We start from the raw sequence: 18,573 nt of genomic DNA on the forward strand, positions 1-18,573 counted from the left end.
ATGGGGTAGATGCTCTCCAGGCCCCATCCTTACTGAAGAGCTATTTGGTACTTGCTGGGGACTGAGAATCACCCTTTCTTGAGGATGTAGCAGGGGTAAGTTTCCTTATCCTGGTGGATGGTCCCATCCTCATGCTTATGTGGGTAGTACTAACTGGACCAGAAATTAGGAGGGGGGCATGTTGAGGAAAATGTGGGAGCCGAAGGAAGAGATGAGCCTCAGGGTGGTTTTGATCATATTTCATATATCATATACGTTTGAACTTCTCAAGAACAATTGCAAATTTTAAAAAGTTTTCCAGATTCTGAAGTTTCTGAAAGTGTTCTGATATGCTAATAGTCTGGAGCCTTATTTCAGAACTCCCCTGAAGTTCAGGGTCAGTTTATCAGCCTGTTTACCGAGTGTACATAGTACCTCCTTTCCATTATAGGATCTTGTTTCCATTTCATAGACCACAAACTTTGGGTTTCAGTTTCATGTAAATGTGCTAAAAATAAGAGAAATCAACAAGTGGACATAGGGGAAATGCAATTTCATATGTAAAATTAAAGGGGTGGGAAACTCAGGGTTAGCAGTCATTGCTCAGAGGTGCCCAGCCCAGGTTACGAGTTTGTGCGCCATTCCCAGGCAGCGCCTTTGCTTGGATCCAGGCTTGTTATGTTGCAGCTCGTGGGTATTGAATAGATCCACAGTTTCCTTGTAGTGACAATAAAGGCAACTTGGAAAGAAAAGAGCACTGCCAAAGTAAGCATTCCCTGTAGCCACAGTAGAGGCTTGATTAAATGTTAATGATGAATCAATATGACTCTAATCACAACCTTCTGCCTTCTGCTTGTAATTTGGAATACAGAGAAATCGATCAAATAAGATTTAATATGTAACCACAGCAAGGAGAGTCCCATTTGTGCCATTTTTATTAGGAAGTTTGCTATACCAAATCTCTAAATCCCTACCTCAATTATCTCCCTGCCCAGCTTTCATCACACACAAAACAAGCCCTGTGATAAGCAGAATCCGTAATGAGGTTCAAGGTGCGGCAGCTTTCCTTTAGTAGTGTGGGAGCCATGACCCAGCAGTGGTGATGCTCCTTAACGGCTTTCAGATTTTACTTTTCTTCTATCTTATGCTTCTTGGAGCTTGTTTTTTGTTACTCTTAGAAATGGAAGAACGTTGAAAATTCTTTACATCCAAAAGCAGTCCCATGTAAATGAAGTGTATGCACAGTGACATGGAGGTGCCCCGCACGGGTGCCTTTGCTAGTGCTCTCCAAACCCATTCTCACTTAAGACAGAAACATCCAGGAGATCAAGTACCTTGTTTTATACATGCCATTCTGACAGCTTCTAACAGCACTTCACCATATGTGACCTAGGGAGCAACCACAATGGGATCAACTGCCTATGTGGCTGTTGAAGGTCTTTGGAGATGGTAGGCGGCTCTGCCAGATAAACCCTAGATAGCACTAGCACACACTTACATACAGACGGGTTATTTTTGAGGGTGGAACAATACTCATAAATAGACTTGACTTTTCTGTAAAAGGATGTTGTGTGAGTGTTGCAGCCTGCTCTTAAACGCCTATGCTGTTGGAGAGTCTTGTTGCTAAAGACACTTTATATTAAGGCCTCCCTCCTCTGGTAACTAAAGGTTGCTGGACCTTCTGTGTACCAATCCATTCAGGCTTTTGCTGGATACAGTGTACTTAAGGTTTCCACTAGATGATCTGCTTGGCTAAGTGCACTGAGGACTTGAAGTATGTTTCTCAGACACAAAGCTCAGAGTGCATGCTGGTGTTTGCTGTGTTTTGCCTAGTGGGGATGGATGTAAGTTGGTCTGTTTATCCTGTTACTATCATAAAATGAGTATGACATGGCTTAGCAGTTATGAGCACTTGTTGTTCTTGTAGAGGACTGGTATTTCATTTCCAACACCTATATTAGGCTGCTCCCAGTGATCTGTAACTCCAGCTCCAGGGAATCTGACAGCCTTCTTTGGACTTTGAGGGAACCTGAATACATACATACATACATACATACATACATACATACATGTATGTGTGTGTGTATACATAAAAATTAAATGAACATTTAATGTTCATTATGACCTTTAAGAACCACTGTGTGTGGTGGCATACACCTTTATGCCCAGCACATGAGAGGCAGAGGGAGGTGGATCTCTGTGAGTTGGAAGCCAGCCAGTGCTTCTTAAGGAGACCCTGCCTCAAACTAAGTAAGTAAATAAAGAAAAGAAATAAATAAAAAAGAAAGCAAAACAACAAAAACCATTGAACAAGGTAATAGAGGAATTAAAAACATTTTTTAAAAGATTTATTTTGTTTTATGTGTAAGATTGTTTTGCCTCTGTGTGTGTGTGTACATATGTATGTTTATTCGTTCATTCATATCTGTGCTTACAGAGCTCAGAAGATTGTGTTGGATGGTCTAGAATTGGACTCAGAATGGCCCTGAGCCCCCGAGTGAGTGTTGGGAACAGAACGCAGGACCTCTGAAAGAACAGCCACTCCTCTTAACCACTGAGCCATCTCTCCAGCTCCCAGTTAAAACTTTTGAATAATTTTATATTTTGAATTATTCATGATGGACATTGACAGTAGTTGTAGATATATGTGAACCATCCCGTACATTTAAACAGTTTTTTGAGTTAGGGTCTCACTTGATAGCCAGGTTGGCCTTAAACTCTTGATTTTCAGTCTCAGTCTCCTGAGTGCTGGATTCCAGGCACAACACCACAAGCCAGCTTCCCACAGCTGTAGCATTTTTCAACTCCTGCTCAGTTGTGTAACTGAGTCACAGGGCACAGATGGACAATAGGGTCTCCTCTCCTTGGCCCCAGGCGGTGCAGTGATTGAATCAGAAGGAACTCTCTGTGATGCTGCTGGGGGAGCTGCTTATGGTTGAACATGAATAAGGAGACGTGTGTCCTCTGTGACCTATGCAATTAGAGGCTAACACTTAACTGCTACCTACCTGACCTCTCTGAAATCAAGCAAGTGCTTTTTCTCTTTGATGTGATGTGAATACACGCCTATGCTCAAGGAACCTTCATCCTGCTTTCCCGTGTGCCTGGGATCCATTGTTGTACACAGTGCATTGCGTATATCAAGTAGGCAGACCTATTTCTTCTTAGCAGTTCTAAACCATAGAATTATATAAAAAGTTTTTCAGTAAAAGCTACCTATCTTTATTGCCCTTTGTATTATCGTATAGACGGCTCTATGCCTTTCTTAGACTATTTGTTTGTTTATTGATGACTGTTGTTCATTTCATCTTTGTTTCCTCCACTTTTGCTGTCTTTGCCTGACACTATGGATCTAGATCTGACTCTTCTATGTCTAGGCTGAGGTAGAGGGACAGAAAGTGGGCAAGAAACATGTAATACACTCAAGTGGTCCAGATGTTTTTTAAGAAAAGGAAGTCCATGGTAGAGTGAGATCCTAAAGGCAAGGAAAGTATAGTTGGTTTTGTCTGGAATGGTATAGGTGATGGGGTGTTGGTTTAGAAAATGTCTCATAGAATGCTTAATCTTTGAGCCTGATGGATTTAAGCTAATTTGCTTGTGTGTCATATGTATGTGTATGCATGTTTGAGGACACACATATGAGCCCTGGTGTGTGTGAATGCATGCGGAGGCCCAAAATTAACATCTGGTGCCTTATCTATAGTTCTCCATGTTATTCATTGAGGGGGAGCAGCTTTTTGCTGAGTAGACAGCTCACTGATTCATCTAGTCCAGCTAACCAGACAACCAGCTTGCCTCAGGGATCACCTGTCTTCTGGTTGTTGACTGTTGAGATTATAGGTGGTCACCATGCCTACCCAGATATATGGGTTCTGGGGATCTGAACTCTGGTTTTTACCCTTGCACAGCCATCTCTCCTGCTCTTAACTTACTTATAAAAGTAGATGTTACTGTATGTATTTAAGATATATACATTGGGAAGATGTCTCAGCAGTAAAGAACACTGATTGTTCTTCCAGAAGTCCTTAGAGTTCAGTTCCCAGCAACCACATGGTGCTCACAACCATCTGTAACGGGATCTGATGCCCTCTTCTGGTGTGTCTGAAGAAAGCAGCAGTGTACTCACATACATTAAAAAAAAAAGATATATACATTGATGTTATGGAATAGGCATAGATAGTAAGATGGTTAACGATAGTGAACAAGTTTATGTATCTCTCACCTTACATAGTTAATTTTTTTTGCTTCTTTTTCAGTGGCATGGGTAGCTAAGATATCATTTAACAAAAATGCAAACTAGCATACAATTTTATTACCTTTTTTATTACCTTGCATTATACAATGTGATGTTTTGTTGAGTGGAAGCAAGAAAGAGTCTTGTAGAGCACTTGGCATGCACTTTCAAGTTCCTAAAAATGGGGGTGTAATGATGGGGCGTCTAGGTGAGGGGGCACTGCAGGCTAGAGGATCTGCCTGGTCTGGTTAGGCGCGTGGTCTTCACTCTTTGACATTCTGCACAAAAGAGCAGCATGATCTTAGCTGTGCCTCCTAGATCATTGTCTGGCAGCTGTCTGGGTATGGAGAGCCTGGTAAACTAGAGGTCATCAGAGCCAGAGGAGGGGCCACAGAGGGAGACAGTGAACTCAGAGGTTAAAGAGGACTCAGCAGGGAAAACAATGTTTTCTAGAAGAGCTTCTCTGCGACACTCCTAAAACACATTTGTAGACTGATGTGTGTTGAGTGCCTGCTAGAGCTCCAGCAGAGCTTACTGATTCAATACAGTCCACGACATTCCATCTTCTCAGCTGTCCCAGCCACCTCAGGCCCAGTGCACAGGCAAGAAGAGGAGGCATGAGACAGGGCTCACCCTGACTTGGCACCCCCTGCGTGATTATTCACTTATGGGACACATGTGAACATGCTGAGGACCTGAGAGATCTGATGAAAGGTTCTTGCTGATGTCCCTTCTAACCCTTGCAGTTTTTGCATCTTGAAAATTCTCCTTTTTCTAATACAGTGTTCAGCTTTAGTGCAGATGGCATTGATTTATGGTTCCAACGTCATCTTTCATTGATCATGCTATTTAGTTAATATAGAAGAGGGAAGGGAAGATGTGTTAATTTTGGGTTTTGGAAACATATCAGTTAATGGAATAAATTAGATTGAACTTTGTAGTAACAACATGATGTTCAGACATTGTGATGAAGTTGAAGGAACTCTTTTGAGCTGTGAACATGTAATGTTGTGAATGGGAAAATAGAGGTCTTCTTTCTAAGGACAGCAGTATCAAAGGAAGTTAGGTTTAGCTATGTATGTGTGAACCCGAGATTTGTTAGAGGCAAACTCATTTTTAGGACAGTGCTGACTTGTGAATGTGGCCTTTCCTCCTAGTGCCCATCTTCTGGTTGGCTAGATTATGGGTCTTGGAAAGGTAATGAGTTGAATGCCTGAATCACTGATTTGCCTTGTCTGTGGCTCTGTGATTTCTTCTATTCGTGTGTGCTATATCTAGCTGGTCCCATGACAGGTGCTAGGAAGCAGAGTAAGAACTGTTGATTGTATTTCTGAGTAGCACATGAAATATATCATTGGATTCGTTTATTGAATGGCCAGGGACTATTTTTTGAGGACTTGTGATACAGGGATCATCAATTTTCAAATTATAGATGAGGGTCAGAATTGTGACTTTTACACACACACACACACACACACACACACACACACACACACACACACAGAGTCATACACTATTTGATTCATGGAGCTTCTGCCCTTTTCATCTGGACAAACAGGCTTGCCTACTGCCCTATTCCGAGTTCTTACAGGGATGAAATAACGCAGTACTTACACAGTGCTCAGCCTTGCACCTCACACACAAACTCTAATAAATGCTATTTCTGCTTTCATGCCACATAAATTGCCTTGTGACACAGTTTTACAGCTTTGATACAAAAATACAGAAACATTAAACTCAAAAGTGAGTGAGTTGCTGAAGATTTCTTAGCTGTGTGTGGACAATAAAACACCATGGAGGATGATGAATGAGGCCAGCGTTTCTGTGTACTGCCAGGAGCTCAGCAGAGATTTCTGCTTTTTTATGTTCTGTATAAAATGACAGAGGTAAGGAAGAGAAAGTACAGGACTTGGGTAATAGGCATTTGGGTAAGGTATCCATCTGACCTGTTCCTGCCTGTGCTATACTCAACCTCCAGGCCCAGCACAGCCTGTACATTGTATACCCAGACTCAGCCCGGTGAGCCTGCCTGACTCTAGCCCACTTGCACCTTCTTCAGTCCTCAGGCCTAACGCTGTTTATACTTCCTGTGTACCAATCCAATCTGGTGAACCTAGCCTACACCATCCCCAAACTCCAGGCTTGGCCCAGGACTTTCGTACTGTGTGGCAGCCCAGTCCCCTGTGTCCAGCCGACTTTGTCCCTCCTGAACCATATCTGGCCCACATGTCCAGCACTGCTCACACAGCCTGTGCTCTGGCCAGCCTGGTGAGTCTGCTTGGCCCTAGTCCACTTGCTCCTTCCCCAGTCCCCATACCCAGCCCAAGACCCGCAGCTAGAGCCCTGGCCCACCCCACTCTGTTCACATCAGCCATATAACCAATGAAAGAAACCCACATGCCCAGGTTTCATTAAAAATAAACAGTATAAAAGGTCAAGAGAGTATCCCCCGACACAACCAATACTGTAGAGACATTCTCCAGTGAGAATGACCTGGATGAACCCCAAGAAGGAGGGGAAGGTAACACATAAGGATCTTAAATGAAGTTATGTCATTTGGGTGATGGCTCCTTTTAAGAGCCATAGACTGTGTGACAAAACTCCAGTACCAGGCATGAGAAATCTTTTGAGTTGTTGGACAGGAGAGTGCAAGCAACTCCTCAACAATGTGGGGTATTGCCGTTCATCTTGTTTGCATACAGATCAGTCAAAGTTAAGACAGTTGCAAAAGATACCGTATACTTCAGACACAGGACCTAGGGGAATTGAGCTGCATCTGACCCAAAAGCCTCCTCTCGGAGGCTAGCTATTTGAGTACCAGAGGGAGAGATGCAAGCTACCAAGGAAAGGGAATAATAAACTGTCCTATGTAGCTGTGATGCCTATGAACCATAACAGTGACCAGCATGGCAAGCTAGCTCTAATTTTAGCAGTAACCAACTGCTGTCTAATTGGACTTAAGGCCCAGGAGGGAAATCTCCTAGTTCTGGAAAGATGACCAGGTCCCCAAAGCTAGTGATGTCATGGATCTTAGAGGAGAACTCACTGCCACCACTCTGTAACCGGTGTAGTTCCTATCTATATTCTAACTTCTTATCCTTATACCCACAGAGAGTGCTACTCTCTCCCCTCATCAAAGAACCCCCTGCCCAGCAGACAGAGACCATTACAGATTTAGACAACTGGTGAATTCCGAGGACAGCCGATTGTGGAATGCCCAGCCCCAACTGATAATACATAGCACAAGCATTACACCCAAGGAAACACAGCAGGAAGTGAGGTGGAAAGAATGCAAGAGCCGGAGGACCAGAGACTCTGCAGCAAGATTGTGTCTTCTAGAGATAACTCATGAAGTCTCACCAGTAAGGCCACCTAAACAATGACAGCACCAGTTGACATGACTAATATGGGTGGGGGAAATCTCATGGGGTTCCACTACAGGCAACTAATGACTGTGGAGAGAGGAAGAATGAGTCTTTTCCAGAGCTGAGCCTCTTAGTGGGTTAGTTTTCAACACACACACACACACACACACACACACACACACACACACACACACACACACACACACACGTCAAGCAGACAACCCCAGACATAGGAAAAGAAGCCATGAATTTGAGATAGAGTGGGGGGAGGTGTGAGAGAGTGGAGAGAGGGGGATTGATATGAACATAGTACATGCATATTAAATAAAAAGTAAAAAGAGTCAGTTGAGGCAAAAAATGCAGATCATTTTGAGTTCTTTAAAATAAGAAAAACATGTTCTAGAACTTACTGTTTCTCTTTAGAGAACGTCACTCTCCCCTCTCCCGATATGTGAAACCTGAGAATGTTACTTGGCAGAAGAGACTGGAAAGATAGGACTGGGGACCTTGAGAGCTGGGGATTTCTAAGTCATCAGGGGGAGCTCAGTGCAGTCCCAAGCATCTCACACCAAGAAGGAAGGGAAGCAGCACAGTCCAGGAACCCCGAGGATGCCAAGCTGCTGGTTTAAAGGTGGAGAGAGGAGCCACAAGCCAGGGGATGCAAGTGACACTTGTGTATTACAGAAAGCTGCCTGATATCTTCTCTTCAGCTCAGGAGGTCCCTTCCTATAATTCCTTCCAAATTACACTGTCCCAGCTTACTGTTATGCATGTGATGGTATGTTATAGAAACAGTAGTTACTGTCATAGTGTGTCTCACCTTCAGCTTTGTTAAGAGGAACCTACAGATTGATGAGTAGGACTTCCATTCACATGAATCACAACTCACTTCTGTGATGGAGAATAGAAGTGGGAAGCCTTTGGTTCAACATTTACTGCCCAGGGCCTGCAGGTCAGTATGTTGATTTCTATTGAGAAGGTTGTTCACTTAGCGTACAGTATGGGTTACCAATAGGCAGTGTTGGTTTTCCTAAGAGAGAGACTAGAACCCACAGAGATTAAATTTTTCTTATGGTGCTTATGGGGTTGTTGTATAAGTGAGGGAGCCATTTAAAGAAGAAAGGTTTACCAAGCTACGTCACAATATAAGAGATGTAAGTACGATTTCCAAATTGCTGTTCACCAACAGATGCAGTTCTGTATGTAACCAGATGATGGCAGACTTGACACACAAATGAGCCGTGGAGTTGTAGAGGTTTTCTTCATTTTAAATAGTGCTATAGAAAGATATGTTAGCTGTGAATTGAAGCCCGCTTTCTAAAGAGAGTTTGAGAAACTATGAAAAGAAAGAGGCAAGGAATACTAGTAAATAAATCGCTTCCCAAGTCTTCAGTGATAAACGCTTTCCCCATGTTCCTTGTCGCCGTCTGCCCCGAGTTTGTTCTGTAAAGCACAACACTGATTTTTCTTCAGATACAGTCTGTCTCTGCTTGGCATATGTGGCATATTCTTGGGTTTCTGTAGAATGTATTTCAGAATTGCCATTTGACACCATATGAGGAATTTACTGATTTAAAGTTAGTTGAGTCTCTCCAATGCTTCTAAGAATGGCCAGCTTTGAATGAAGATGATTTCTGGAAGTGGTGATCACAGAGTCTGGGTTTAACCTGTGCTTCCTGGGCCTCTAGTAACTTCCACACCAGGAGTCCAGAGAATGGTGATGTCATTGTCCTTAGTTGCTTTCTTACTGTGATGCTGAAGGTCACTAGCTCACTTTCATACATTATGGTTGCAGTTTTTTTAGTTTTGTGTTTTATTTAATAGATGGTTGGGTTGCCCCCTGCAACAGTAAGCTAACATTCAGAGAAGTTTTTATTTCAAAGAAAGTTAAGTTTTATCATGTTTTTGGTATTAAATCTAGTGAGCCCAGCATTCAATTTTCTATTTTAAGGTTGAAAAAACAATGAGGGTACCCCCTGTCTCTCTCTGTCACTGTCTCCACCTCTCTCTGTCTCTGTCTCTGTCTCTCTCTCTCTCTCTCTCACACACACACACACACACACACACACACACACACACACACACACACACCTCTCTGTCTCCTCTCCCATAGGCTATAATGCCCTATATTGGTCTTCCCGTTTCTATTCCTGAGTTTCAGGATTGTAGGTATGTACCATCATGCTTAGCTCCATGCGTAATTCCTTTATGGGAAACTACAGTTATCTTTTTAAATAACGTTCACATGTGAAGCATTCTCAGGTTTAATGAAAATGTCACCATTCTCATGTCCTGGATTCATCCCATGTATATAAGGAGATAGTATGCCACAGAGTACATGTGCCAGGCCACTTGGGGACTGCGTTATTTGCATTTCCTGTCACAGATCTGCAGCACTCAGCCATGCTTTATTCTTGTGCAGTGAAATGCTCTGTTGTCCCTCACATTGAAATTGAAGAAAAATCAAAAAAACCAGATGAAGGCATGGAGGAGCAGGTGGAGATAGATGAGGCATTTCTTTGTAGACTGTCTTGGGCCTAAATTGCCATGCCACAGAAGTCAGACGCCATGCTGGGGCCTTTGTACCAGGCAATGGCCAAGACGGTCTTTCATCTGAGAACCTTTTCCAAGTTTTTCTTTTATTTCTGTGTTTTTAAGAAATAAAAATGTAATCTAAGAGCATAAAGGGTTATGAAGCATGAAGTTCCATAAATATTTATGCTGAGCCTCAGAAGTGGACAGCTTCTACTTTCCCGATATATTGGGGTTATATTTCATTGTTGACCTCCTGAATTGAAAAGCATAAGGCATTACTGTGCCCTTTTCTTTCTTTTCTCTGCCATTTATTTCTGTGTTTTCGTTCTTTGGTGAGTGGTAGACAGAGGGAGCTTGTCTTTAGGTTCCTGTGGATGTCAGTGGACTTAATTCTGCATCTCTGTTTCCAGTGGGTTTCTGAAAGTTCACACTCTTACCCAAAGAAGCAATTTGTATGCAGTTTCAAGCCTCTAAGAAGCTGTTGAATTGCTCTGTTGTAGATCAATGCTAACTTAGAAAGAGACACTGTTACCAAATCTAGTATTAATCCTGTATCTCTAAGTGTATTTTAATCTGCCCCATTTTGTTTTCTCCCTCACATAGAGTCTTTGGTCCACAGAACTTGTACATTGTAATTGCAAATAATTTAGAAAATATGGATAAGCAGGAAAAAATTACCTGTAATCTGACTGTATTTTTCATATGAATATATGAATGGTCTATTTTATAAAAAGATAATTGAAAAATAAGAGAATATCAGTAAAGATATTTCTGTGGAAATGTATAACTTTTTGGTGTTTTTCTTCTTTTTTGGTATTTTGATTTTTTTTTATATAAAAATACAGAGTTTTCATTTTCCTCAGTTGATTAGTAAGATTGATATATATTTTCTCATTCTCAAGTTGCTTATGGGTCAGTAGAAAATTTAAAAAAAAAAATTATGCTACTAAGTAGGACTCAGTAGTTGGCTTAGTGGATAAGCGTGCTCAGTAAGAAAGCAAGAGGATCTGAGTTCAAATCCCAAGCACCCATGTAAAGCCAGACATGGCTGCATGTATCTGTAACCCCATTATTGAGAGACAGTGATGGAAATAACCCTGGAGCCTAGCTGAAATGGCCACCTCAGGCTCTGTGGGAGACCCTGTCTCAAAAGTGTCAAAGTAACAGTCATTGAGCAATGTACCACATACTGACTTTAGAACTCACACTTAGCATGCGCATGTGCACAGGTGCTTGTGCAGCTGTACACACACACACACACTCACATTCATACTCTGAATATGGTAGGTAAGAGTTTATTTGGGAATAAAGAATAGTGAAGGACCTTTTTTGTGACAGAGAAGGTATAATAATGGGAAACTAAAATAAACTTAGAATAAGAAACTGGGATTGCTCAGTAGGTAAGGATAATTCCTGCGGAAGCAAGAGGACCCATACATCCCTAACACCCCCACAAAAGCCATGTATAGCCATGTAGGCCAGTAACCCTATTGGAGGGTGCTGGAGACAGGAGCATTTCAGAAGTTTGCTATCTGGATGCCTAGTTTAATCAGTGAGCTTTAGGTTCAGAGAAAGAGAGAGGGAAGGAGGAAGGTTGAGAGGGAGAGAGGGAGGGAGGGAGGGAGGGAGGGAGGGAGAGAGAGAGAGAGAGAGAGAGAGAGAGAGAGAGAGAGAGAGAGAGAGAAAGAACCAGCCTGTCTCAACAACAAGAAAGACAAGAACAACCATCCCCCCCCAAATAAAACCAATAAGATGAAAGTAATAGAGGACCCATTGTTTTCTTTGGCCTCTTGCATGCACGTCCATAGGTGAGTCACATGAGCTTGCCCAAATGTGCACATATACTACATACATACCACACCACACACAACAAATAAATAGTATCTAATGGATACTATAAGAACTTCTGCTTCAGAACTATTAAAGAAAATCACACATATTCATGCAATTATATAATATATATGTTTATTCATTAGTCAGGAAGTGAAAGTGGAACCATTAGGCATAGAGTGAAGCTGAGGAAGGTCAGGGGACTGCTTACAAGGTCACTCAGAGTAGCACAGTAGTGGTCTAAAGCCCCTTGCCCATCTCATGGGCAAACTCATCACTAAATGAGTTTGTAGAAATGGTTATCACTTATGGTCACTGTTATTACTGTCTCTGATCTGGAGTGTGAAGGGCTAGAAATGCATGAGGAGGGAAGGCCATAGGAAGAGCCTCAACTCGGCCTGTCTCTCCGGGTGATATGATGATCTCAGGAGGAGCATGGCTGAGATGCCACTGCTGGTTTGCCCCACTACACTGACACTGGACTTTGATGCCTCATCCCTGGTTGCTGCCCTATGCATGAGGATAAAGTTGTCTTAGCAGACCCACTGGAAGCACAGCACAGAATGTAGGTGTAATTTCACATTAAAAATTGTGAAAAACAACAGGGTGATTTTTATGCTGCTTCCACACACATCCATAGTATTAATATTTTGGTGTGTAACCAGGGTAGAAGAATTTATAATGGGATAGTTTACCTCCTCATACTACCTGTTCCAGATCTGGTATGCATTACACTTAAGACATGTTTCAATTGTCTTGGCTCCTATGTAGGTGCCCAAGGGCCTGGGTGGCCTCTGCCTTGTATACAGGCCAGTGCACTCTAAACCCAGACTGGCTCTCTGTGTGCCCCCTCTGGGAAGCCTCTCACTGCAGCTGCCTGGCTTTCCCATCCCTGGCTTTCCCTGACTGACTCTTGTCTTTCTTGCCCTTCAGGAGGTGGTGCTCCTCAGAGCACCACCTGGTCTTGGTTCCTCTCTTGGCTTTTTCTCTGGGTGATGTGTTGTCCTTCTGGTGCCAGCCCTCATCTGACCTCTGGTGGTTTCTGTAGTTCGAGCCATGGTATTTTTCTTGTTTACTTCACTGTATTAGGGTTCTTCAAGGAACAGAACTGATGATATACCTATGTATTAGTAAGGGATTTATTAAAGCAATTTACAGGCTGCAGTCTGAGTAGTCTAACAAAGCAAGTCTGAGACTTTATTCTGTCTTTTTCTTTGAACTTGATTCTTCTTCTCTAAGCCAGATTTATTTCCTGGCATCTTCCATCAGACTTTTGTGGCAGCCTTTTAGCTCGTCTCCTGCCGAGAAGCTGGTTTTTGAATCTTACTTTTCTCCAACACTGTACCCTGCGCCACAGTCTTGGTGCAGGTAATTGAGTTTTGCTTAAACTCTCTCACTTTCTAAGTCTGTGGCATGAAGCTCAAACTCTGTATGATGGTGGCTGGGGCCTCCTGTCTGATTTCCTGGAGCTCCTGACTGTGACTTGGTGCATTGATAATAGGTTATGGCTTGGGTGGCTGCCAGCCAAGGGATGCTGTGTTGACACGGGCTGGCAGTCCCTTAAGCACTCTGTCTTTGTGTTCATGTGCTTTTTTCCTTGTACTTCTTCTTCCCGCCTTTCCATTTGCACCTTTCTGTTCATTTGGAAGATTCTTCAACTGAATAAATAATCTCTAATAGTTTCCCCTGGGTCTGGAGGTTATACCCAATACCCCACTACCCTAGACTCAGTACTCCCCCTCTCCTCCATGATTCTAGAAACCCTTGCCTGTGCCCTCACCAACTGTTTATTAGAGACAGAACACTGTTTCTGTTCTCCTTCATTTGTTTTCTTTCTTCTTCTATCTTTTTCTTCAACAGCATTGCATGTAGTCCAGGCTGACCTTCTACTCCATACAGAGTTGAGGAAGCTTGAGCCTCTTGATCCCAAGTTCTGAGATTACAGGCATGCTCACCACACCAACTAACAGGGCATACCTTGTTCATGTTTACAGGGAGGTTGTGCACAGTGTTGGCATCAATATCATTTTTGAACTGAATTAAGTTTAAGGGAGATTGGGTAGGAAGACGTTGGAGTCCACTGCAGATATTTTTAGGTATTGTGGGATTCAAATGTTTGATGAGTGAAGAAACAAAAATTAGATTTTTTTTTTTTTTTTATTGTTTAAAATGTCAGTTTTGGAAAAGATGTATCCTTCGAAAGACCCATCTCTCTTGTTGTCTGCCAGCAAAAGCATTGTTACTTTGATGATGATCAATGTCAGTCAACTCCACAGCACACGCATCATGTCACCTTTGTCCTTGCCCCTCAGAGTACTGAGGCACACATCTATGCTGTGTGCTATGCAGAGGACAGTACCAAGGAAGAGTTTGTTGTGTTCATACCTAGAGCAAGCTAGTTGCTTTTGTAAATAAAGTTTTATTGGAACATGTACAAGCTGTTTATTTAAATGTCATTGTCTTTGGCTTCTTTGTACTAAAATAGTGTGGATGAACCACTGTAACAGGCTGATAAGCTTAAAGAGTCCAAAATGTTTGTGACTAGTGTTTTTGGCATCAAAAGTTTTATAACTCTTAGAGCCATTAGTTTCGGAAAGAATAAAATCCCCTTTTGTTATATCCAACTTATATTAAAATCTGTGATTAGTAATTAGAAGAACATGCTTTGAACAAACAAGCTTCAGCTAAGTGAGACTATTGATGACCCTTCTCCCCAGCAGCCTGCGTAGCACTGTTGGCTCTGGGAAGCCTAGCCAGTGACGAAGAAGCACCAACCTGATTTCTCCATGTCCTGTTACCCAAGTGTGTGCTGTCTGCAGTGATAGGGTCTTAACTGTCAAGCTCTGGTGGGCAACCAAGTTGTAATAGCCTGGATTGTCATAGGGGTCTCCAGGATATCCCTCATGAACAACTCAGGGGAGGTGTCCCACATCTGACACTAGGCTTTCTATTGGGCAAGCTATGGCTTTTGCAAGAACATTATGCCCTGTTTAGGGTAACTTCAAGTAAACACTTTTATATGAGTGAGTGTGTGTGTGTGTGTGTGTGTGTGTGTGTGTGTGTTGGTTGGTTGTAACCTTATTTGCCCCACTGTGCACTAGTGGCATGGATGTTATGGGAGTAACCATTTCTTGATCAATAGGAGGAAACACATGTAATTATGGCCAAGAACCCATGGACTGGGAGCTCATAGACCCCAAGGGTAAATCAAGGGTAAATCTACTGTTTCTTTGATAAATGAACAAAGCATCACACTACCTTCTGAAGTCATGTCTCTATACTCATAGATTAATGTAGCCTACAATCAAATATTTCTCTGTTCAGAGGACAACAGTTAACAAAGAAACTCAAAACTGGTCAAAGCATTGTGGCTTGTTCAGCTCTAAATGGGACATCTATTTCACATCCCCTCCTCCCAGGGCTCAGGAGATGTCATGGAAGAAAGGGCAGAAAGATAATAGGAGACAGAGATCAAGAAGAACTGGGCAAACAATGTCCTTTAGACCTGGTCAGACCACCACACCCATGACTTGCAGCAGCTGTGGTTGCCTGTACGAGACCTACACAAGATCAGCATTTCAGCATGGGGTGGGGAGGGCACAGCCTACCCCAGCTGAAGAGCTTTAGAGAGTTGTTGGCTGCCTCTGGTAGGTTGACCATGCTCCAGGAGGTAGCTCCACACCCATGCACATATAGGTAACACTAATTAGACTTACAGGATGTGTGTGTGTGTGTGTGTGTGTGTGTGTAATGCATAGAAACCTCAAAGATACAATGTGTACATATATGAAATTCTCAAAAAACTTAATAAGAATACAATATTTTAAAGGGAAAAGACAAACTTTGGCCAGCATGTTACTACATGTGTGCCAGAGATTGAGGTAAGAGGATTGTGAGTTGAAGACCAACATGGACTATATAATGAAAACAGTTTTTTTTTTGTTTTTGTTGTTTGTTTGTTTGCTTGTTTTTTTGTTTTTTTTTCCTGGTTTGTAACATAGTTTATTTTGTGTAGTAGAGATAGACCTAGGGCCTCATACATGCTAGGCGGTCCAGTTGGCCCATGTCCTCAGCTCTCTTACTTTATCTTTTGATGCACACTCTTGCTAAGTTGTTCAAGGAGGCCTTGAATGTTGGATCCTCCTCTTCTAGCCACCCCATAAGCTGAGACTATAGACTTGTGCTACCAGGTCTGGCTATCTGTGTCACTGAAAAAATATCTGTGGGCTGGAGAGATGGTTTAGAAGTTAAGAGCACTGTCTGTTCTTCCAAAGGACCCAGGTTCAATTTCCAGCACCCACATTGCAGTTCACAACTGTCTGTAACTCCAGTTCCAAGAGATCTGACACACTCATACCAATGCACATAAAATAAAATTAAAATAAATTATAAAAAAATTTTCTACATTTCTTGCCATTCTTTACATATGAACACATATTCATATTCTAAAGGTTGGAATTTATTGTCCTTGTGAAATGCAAAACATTGCACGCCAAGATGCAGAAAGTATTTGCCTATCTGAGGTACTGCTGTGTGGAGACTTAAGCCTTCTGCTTAAACAGTTTAACAATCTTTTATGTCTTCCTCCCTGTGTGTGAGTACCCTTCTCCACTCGTGCCTTCTGGTTTGAACAATTACTTAGTCTTCTATTTCTGAAAGAAGGCAGGCAGCCTTTTGTGGGGCAGTGGACCATGCCACCAGACAGAAAACCTGGTAAGGCTGAGCAGATTCAGAAACCCCGGTAATTCTCATAATTGAGAATGGTAGGTGTTTAAATCTACTTCCAACCAGGTTCCTGTCCTGGAACACATGAACATGACACTCCATGAAGAGGATCGTGACAGTCAGTCATGTAGGTGGGCCTGAAGCCCCTCCACATGCAGATCAGGCATTCCTAATATCTCAGACCAAGCCAACAGACAGCATCTGCCTTTAGACCCCAACCCACTCCAAAATGTGTATAAGGTCCTATCCACAAGGAATAAGGTGCATGAGTTGTTTCACCAAAGATCGTCTGAGAGTGCTTGTCTTATCAAGCTGTAACACCCTTAGAGAAGAGAATTCTCCCCCAAACCTTTTGCAGCTGGAAGCTGCTCCAGCTACTTCCTGCTTAGTGCCCCTGACTTTGGCTCCTGGCTGCCCGCTGTGTCCTGCTACCGACCATCAACTCTGGGGCAGTGGCAACCATGGAAGAGGCCCAATAGCCCGCTTTGCTCAAGCTCCCCCTTGGAGAGCTGCAACTCTTTGGTCATTCTTGCCGGGCCAGAGTCCTGCAGATCTCTGTGGATAGTATTCAGACCAGTAACCTTTACAGTGTTAAATCCCCTTCACTTTACCAAAGGCAATTTAGGAATTATCTGTTGACTTAGCTAGGTTTGAGTATGGCTAGTCAGGACCAGTATCTGGAAATGATGGGGCTGGGTGGGAATGCGTAGGTGCCAGGCTTGCTTGAGAGTTGGCAGAGACTGGTGTGTGGTAGGCAGGAGTAGGAGTGCCAGCTTACAGTCTGCTTCTCTCTCCTGGTTTGTTACTTCCAGTCAAGCAAAGGTTGTTCTGGTTTATTCCTTGGCCAAAAAGGGTTGAGAAGTTGATCTGTGTGACATACTGTTCTATGAGTTGAAGATTCAAAGACTTGAATTTTCTTCCTGCCACTGAGAGTTGTGTGGAACACGGTGTTAGAGAGTGAGTAGAACTCGTTCAGAGCAGGGCTTTGGCACTGATGACAGTGTGTCCCCAAAGGTTCAAGAATTTTAGGTTCACCTTGCATTAAACCTTGACATGATGTTTGCCTTAGTAGTTTTGCTTATGAAAAGATGTCAATTTTAACAACAGTTACTTCCTTTCCAGATATAATTATATTTGTATATTTTAGGTTGCCTGCTTGATTCGAGTTCCTTCTGAAGTGGTTAAGCAGAGGGCACAGGTGTCTGCTTCGTCAAAGACCTTGCAGATTTTTTCTACTATCTTAAGTGAAGAGGTAAGGCTGCCTTTAGGTCCCCTGTTGTCTCCCTCAGCAGAGGGAGATGGTATCTTAGTGAGAACACCGAAGGCTTGTTGCGTGAGCCTCAGGGACTTTAGGCTAGTTTTAATGTTCAATTACAGTAACATTTTTGCTGGGATTAGTTTTCCTTTGTTTTTGAGTTATTTTCATTGTTTTCCCCAAATTTTGAAGCAGTCATGAATTAAGTGCCACCACTGCATATGCCCTGAGTGTAATTTGTCTCAGGGTCAGAATCAGACAGACTAATCACTTGAGGGAACTAAGATACTCTTTTAGAACATGCTTTAAAGTTTGAGGGCCCATGGGAGAGAATTAATATTTAATGTAAAAGTATAATAGTGGGCTGATCATCATTACCAGAACATTATTAGCATAACATCATAATGTTATATGAAATTGTCATTGCTTCCTGGGCATGGGAGCACATGCCTTTAATCCCAGTGCTCTGGAGCCAGAGGCAGACAACTTTGTAAGTTTTATTTACACAGTGAGTTCCAGGCCAACCAAGACCACATAGTCAGACCCTGCTACAAATAGATGGATGGTAAATAATGGATAGATGGATAGAGGGACTGACCCTGCCTCAGACAAACAAACAATAAGTAATGGCCCCTCTCTTTCTGATAAAT

The 18,573-nt window shown here is 42.6% G+C and overlaps 1 protein-coding gene across 7 annotated transcripts in view; it reads left to right on the top strand.

Annotated features, from left to right (window-relative positions):
• Slc25a26 (solute carrier family 25 member 26) overlaps positions 1-18,573 on the top strand; it is a 105,767-nt gene that overhangs the window by 21,703 nt on the left and 65,491 nt on the right. For 6 of the 7 annotated variants that reach the window (XM_034511420.2, XM_034511421.2, XM_034511424.2 and 3 more), the window contains one exon: positions 17,816-17,920. The exons of the other annotated variant lie outside the window; for it this stretch is intronic. In XM_034511420.2, the coding sequence (XP_034367311.1) occupies positions 17,816-17,920 (105 nt within the window). The remainder of the gene's footprint in view (positions 1-17,815; positions 17,921-18,573) is intronic. 7 annotated transcript variants of the gene reach the window in all.

The sequence above is a fragment of the Arvicanthis niloticus genome, chromosome 9 (assembly GCF_011762505.2).
Source record: "Arvicanthis niloticus isolate mArvNil1 chromosome 9, mArvNil1.pat.X, whole genome shotgun sequence".
NCBI lineage: Eukaryota > Metazoa > Chordata > Mammalia > Rodentia > Muridae > Arvicanthis > Arvicanthis niloticus.